Source organism: Arachis ipaensis, chromosome B05 (genome assembly GCF_000816755.2).
Source record: "Arachis ipaensis cultivar K30076 chromosome B05, Araip1.1, whole genome shotgun sequence".
NCBI lineage: Eukaryota > Viridiplantae > Streptophyta > Magnoliopsida > Fabales > Fabaceae > Arachis > Arachis ipaensis.
In genome coordinates, this window is record NC_029789.2 from 31,195,238 (window position 1) to 31,200,431 (window position 5,194).

Genomic DNA, 5,194 nt, shown 5'->3' on the forward strand with positions numbered 1-5,194 from the left:
CCACCATGATCCTCCCATGGATGTCGAACATCACTCGCACATGCTCGTCCCCTTGGAGTCGGAATAGTCGAAATCGGAAGACTCCATTACCCATGGGGGCCAGTAACATATACGCCACCCTCCCGATTTCCCTCTCTACTGTACCACCGAGCTTGCTCAGTATCAAACTCTTCAAATCCGACAACGTATTCACACGTTGAATGCGAAACAATATCGGATCCTTACACTCAAATGTCACCCCATTGTCGCCGTTTCTCATACGGTAATTAGGATACACAAGCACAACTATGTACAGACTATTACTGACCATGCCTTGTATTTGTGAAAAATATGATACAAAAAGTTTGTAAAGAATACCAAAGATTACACATCCTTTTATAGCCGGTGGAACACAACTCCATGTATCTCGTTTACGCTGTAAACGAGATAAATAATGCGTCATATTTTGTTTACAACATATGACTACAGAACGGAAAACGATAAATATTTGTAAAATTATTTATCAATGCATTTATTTTATTATTTAAATAAAAAATCTCCAACGCTAAAACAAAACCACACGCAAATTTCCCTCCAAAAAAGTGCAACTGCAACCTGCATTACATTCCTCGAAGAAAGAAAACGACGTCGCTGGGCTTTCCTATAAAATGGTGACAAATATGAAAAATTGAAAATGAAAACTGAAAAGAAAAGAAATTTTTGTTTTCTTTTAATGGTGATGGAACTTCTGAAGCTCTCAAAGTTCAAGCTCCAACTTCAATCCCTAATTTCCGAAGTTCGATATCTCAGGGTAACACTTTCTCTGAAAACCCGTTCGCCATGGACACTCCCTCCGTTTTCTTCGACTAACTTGAACTTTTTCAGGACAGAGAACGCTCTGCCACGGAACAGCACCGCCAACAAATCCAGGTTTTCCATTTTCTGTTCTTTTACTATTTTTCTTTAGAAAATTTTGGTTATTTTTTAAGTGCTTATTTGATTTGCGGTGTTTGAGAGCGAGATTAGAGGCAGAAGCAGAATGAGGAAGAGTTGACTATGAAGATACAGGAATTGCAGCAAGAGTTAGCTTCGGTCAAAGAAGAGCGCCAGAAACTGGAGAGACAGGTTTGTGGAATTTGATATTTGTATCTTTAAGATCTTGTTTCTCTTTGGAAATGAAATTTATTTTTGCTTCTAATGCAGGTAAATTACCTACAGAATGATAATGCGATGCTTGAAAGCAAGCACAAAGAGTTGAAGGGAACCCTAAATAGCGTGCTACAGTCTAGGGAGAATTTCGTGCATGCTTATGAGGTTATTTTTTGTATGATTGACTTTGGTCTTCTTAATATTCGTTATAAATATTGCCATATAAACCATTGAATATAGTCAGTAAAGGGGAAGAGATGGTGCTGATTCAGCAGTAGGAACCGAGAATTTTGATCATCTCAATTTTCTTTCATGGTTTGCGAGATTGTGTAGAATCTGATGAACATGTGATGTGTGAATTTGAGCAGAACTGGGAATCGGTGTTTATAACTATATAGCTATAGTGAACCCATTTCCCCCATTTTTGTGTGACAATTCTATGTATCTCCAGCGGTATTCATATCTAATCCATATGTTTGATTTTGAACCATATGATTTGTTAATTAGGATTTTGGTTGTTTCTGTAGATTACCAGGACAATGAAGGCTTGTACTTTATAGAGAAATTAATAACAGTTGGACTCCTCCTAATTAAGAAATTACACTGATCGTGTATTTGGGTTTAACAAAAATTTATGCAGGAATCTACTGCTCAAATGAAACGTTCAATTGAAACCAAAGACAGGATGATCAATGTTCTTTCAGAGAAAATAAACTCTCACTTATTGTTATTTGATTCGGTAGAGAAGGAGGTGTTTTATGTCAAGCAAATTGTGGACAAAGTGCAGAATCTTGTAAATGATAAAGAGGAAGTTGGTAAATAGATTTTCAGCTAATAGTCATTCCTGCGTTTTTATCTGGGGAACTGTATATTCATGCGATCAAATGATATAGAAGATTCATTGGTCTCTTGTTTCCTCCCTTTTCAATAATATCCTGTAAGCAGTGACTAGCCTGAGAAACAAAATGGACCGGGTCTCTACATTTGAAAAAGAATTTGTAGGTAACTTAAAACCCCCACTATCAATCTTACATATCTTAAATATGTTGTATGCTATTAATGATATATTTAGGTGCATGATGTGTTTCCATCCTGTCTAAGTTTCATCATCTGGGAAACGCTATTTTTTTGTTGCTCCAGAAAATATTACTGATCTAAGAAATAGACTGGAAAACAATGAGGCTGAATTACGAAGAAAGGATAGAGTCATCTCACAGCTAGAGGCAAAGCTGGATGCGGCAAGACTTAGCAATAATGATCGAGCTCATATAGAAGAAATATCCATACCAAAATGGAATAGTTGTCTTAATCAAATACAAAAGTTTCATTTAAATTTATTTGCTTTTACTTAACAGATTCTGTTGAAGTCTTCTCTTAACCCAGCTAAACATAAAGCAAACTTTATCAGCAAAGGATGTGGAGATACAAAACTTAATTTCAGACAAAGAGGTTGACATTCGATTTACCGCAATGTTTATGATTTCTGGTTGGAGGTCCTTTAACATTCTAACTCCTCTGAACATAATCCTAAGGCATTGCAATATGAAGTTGGAAGTTTACAACACATCCTACAGAGGATTCAGGACACTATAATGAATACGAATGAAGAGGTAAATGGATTTCATCCATTTTTGGCTAGAAGGATTTTATTTTTAATACAATTTCTGACTTGACTCTAATTTTACTGTGACATACATAGTTGTCATCTCTTTTTGAAATTTTATCTGTTTACTGTAAGTTTCATAAGTATACAAAGATGAATAGGAATACTATTTCTTTGTCAATTTTCTCAAGATTTTCTTTCACCCTTTTTAGATGGGCCTGTCTGCATGGTTGGATGATTGATACTTTAGTTTCAAACAATAATTTTTACTCTCTTGTTTTTAAAAGCTATTCTTCTAATTAGTTCTCAAGGTTGAGTTGTATTTCTACATTATGTATGTGTCAGCGCAATGCTTGTTTTTATTTCAGGACAAAATGTTATTCTCCTCAATTTTGTCACAAAAAGAAGCAAGCACAACAGATCTGAAGGCTACAAATAATAGGTAAAAATAACATATTGGTACACATGTTAACTTCATCTAAAAATTGCTGTTGGAATTTATAGCTTATTTAGTGCAGAATGAAAAAAATAAGACACTTGCGTTTCTAGGCTGTCATTCCTATATGGATGCAAGTGATACCTAATAATGAATGTATCAAAGATGTTGGACTTTCCTGCATTTCTAGGCTTCTATATGAATATTTCAATTATTTCGTTCTTATTAAACAATGCTGTCCATTTCCCAGGATGGAAGATATTGTTCCAGGCAAGGAAGAGAAGGCTCATGAACCTACTGAATGCTGACTTGAAGGGCAGAGGTTTATGTTCAATGTTATTTCCTTTATGTTTCTAAACAGTTTAATCAAGTCACTGGATCTAACTTTGTCAACAAACTCATATTTGATATTGGTAGATATATGAGAAATAGCTTTGAACCATGGCAGCAAAGAGGACAATGCATTTTCCTTGAAGAATATACTCTTTATTTTTTATATATTTCTTCTGGGACTTAATTGTTTGCAATTGGTTGCTTTAGTTAACCTAAGTAAAACCCAGAAGCACCAATTTTATGGTTCAAAAGTTTGATCTTTTTTACCCCAAATTTTTCTTTTAGATGTTTCTGTAAAATTTTCGATTAATTTCATAAAAAGTTGAAATTATCCTGATTTTTGTTACATGATAACTTCAGTTACCTAGGTGTAGCTCAAAAGCCGAAAAAAGAAGTGTTTGAAGAGCATCAATTTGCTGAAGGTATAGTGTCAATGCAGATTTATCAAAATTTCCAAGGGAGATAATTATAAATGTATTAAAATATATTAGCAATTAAACTATATAGTCATTACTCGTTTGCAGACATGAAGTTTTCTTCCATGTTAATCATTCTTAAAGTTTTTTTAACTCAAATTCATTAAACTCTTTGTTTCTATGGCCATTTGATCTTTTAAAGTTACAGTTTCAAGTTTGTTATTCACCTGTAATTTACTAAGTTTGGACAATGAACTCAACTGCTCAATCTTTGTTATGGAGGGCTGGAGGCAAATTGATTTGCAATTTGTTTTGACTTCCATACGGGACATGCTTTGAGATGGTAATAGATTTTAGAACCAGTTGAATTAGCATAATAGTTTACTAGTAGTGTCCGATGTTATTCTGCAGGTTTGATCAGATCCTCCTATGACAGCTTACAGCTGATAATCAATAGAGGTATGAATTTTTTATTCTCATTGTTGTAACATGGGTTGTCTGAAATAATGGTAATTCAGATATTTGATTTTAATTTAGTAGATACTTCCATGTTAGCATGACTTTGTTATTTTTTTATTTTTATCATTGGTTACTGTTTGGTTACTCATATTTATATTGTCATGAAAATAGGTGAAGGAGGCAGCACTATGAAAATGCACGGATAATGCCCTGTCGAAGCATGGTTTTGGTGCCACAATTTTTCTTTTTGCCTCTCATTGCTCATTCATCATTGACAATGCCACAAATTCCCTTTTGATCCTGTATGCTGTATTGGATGATCATTTGATAATGTAATGTCTGGTTCCTTTTTATTATTATTATTATTACTATTTTTTTGGGTGGGGGCTGTCATATTTATATACAATTACAAACTCCAATAGAAGGAAGAGACAGGACCACTTGTGGTCATTATTCTGTCTAGTCTTAATGAAAGTATCTATGGACCCAAATTTCTTTCTCTTTCAATAATCATGACAACAAGGAGAATCTTTTTTTTCCTTATGAAGCCATTGGGACTCGGATTCTATTATTACTCCCATTCAAAATCTCTACGAGATCAAGTTGTATAATTGTCCATTATCTTTGTCAATCCCCACTCTAACAAGGTATCTTTGGTACAAAGGAGAAAAGGATTATTTGAAAGAAAAATGCTAGGTGAATAAGTTATTTTTTTAACTAATTTAGACAGAGTCTTTTTTCTTCATATGCATCAACACTTTTTTCTTCAATTGGTATTTATTGTGCTAATAAGTTATTGAATTAATTTGGTTGAATTTA

At 33.9% G+C, this 5,194-nt stretch overlaps 1 protein-coding gene across 6 annotated transcripts; it reads left to right on the forward strand.

The window, feature by feature from the left end:
• LOC107643435 (chromosome partition protein Smc) lies at nt 589-4,866 on the forward strand. Of its 6 annotated transcripts, none has more exons than XM_016347080.2 (14): nt 595-790; nt 865-909; nt 1,006-1,104; nt 1,183-1,293; nt 1,769-1,943; nt 2,074-2,130; nt 2,269-2,405; nt 2,518-2,577; nt 2,661-2,738; nt 3,100-3,173; nt 3,418-3,489; nt 3,861-3,922; nt 4,328-4,375; nt 4,547-4,866. In XM_016347080.2, exons 1-11 carry the CDS (start codon nt 674-676, stop codon nt 3,473-3,475), a joined length of 1,011 nt encoding a protein of 336 aa, XP_016202566.2. In that variant the 5' UTR covers nt 595-673; the 3' UTR covers nt 3,476-3,489; nt 3,861-3,922; nt 4,328-4,375; nt 4,547-4,866. The 6 variants fall into 6 exon arrangements, with proteins under 6 accessions (XP_020979168.1, XP_020979167.1, XP_016202566.2 ...); XM_021123511.1 differs by having other exon boundaries at nt 596-790; nt 995-1,104; XM_021123512.1 differs by having other exon boundaries at nt 596-790; nt 870-909; nt 995-1,104.

Excerpts from the sequence above, each read along its gene's own strand:
- LOC107643435 (XM_021123508.1), top strand. The coding sequence starts at position 674 with ATGAAAACTGAAAAGAAAAGAAATTTTTGTTTTCTTTTAATGGTGATG. Across the intron at positions 1,294-1,768 it reads ATTTCGTGCATGCTTATGAG|GAATCTACTGCTCAAATGAA; the intron begins GTTATTTTTTGT and ends AAATTTATGCAG. Across the intron at positions 3,174-3,417 it reads CTGAAGGCTACAAATAATAG|GATGGAAGATATTGTTCCAG; the intron begins GTAAAAATAACA and ends TCCATTTCCCAG.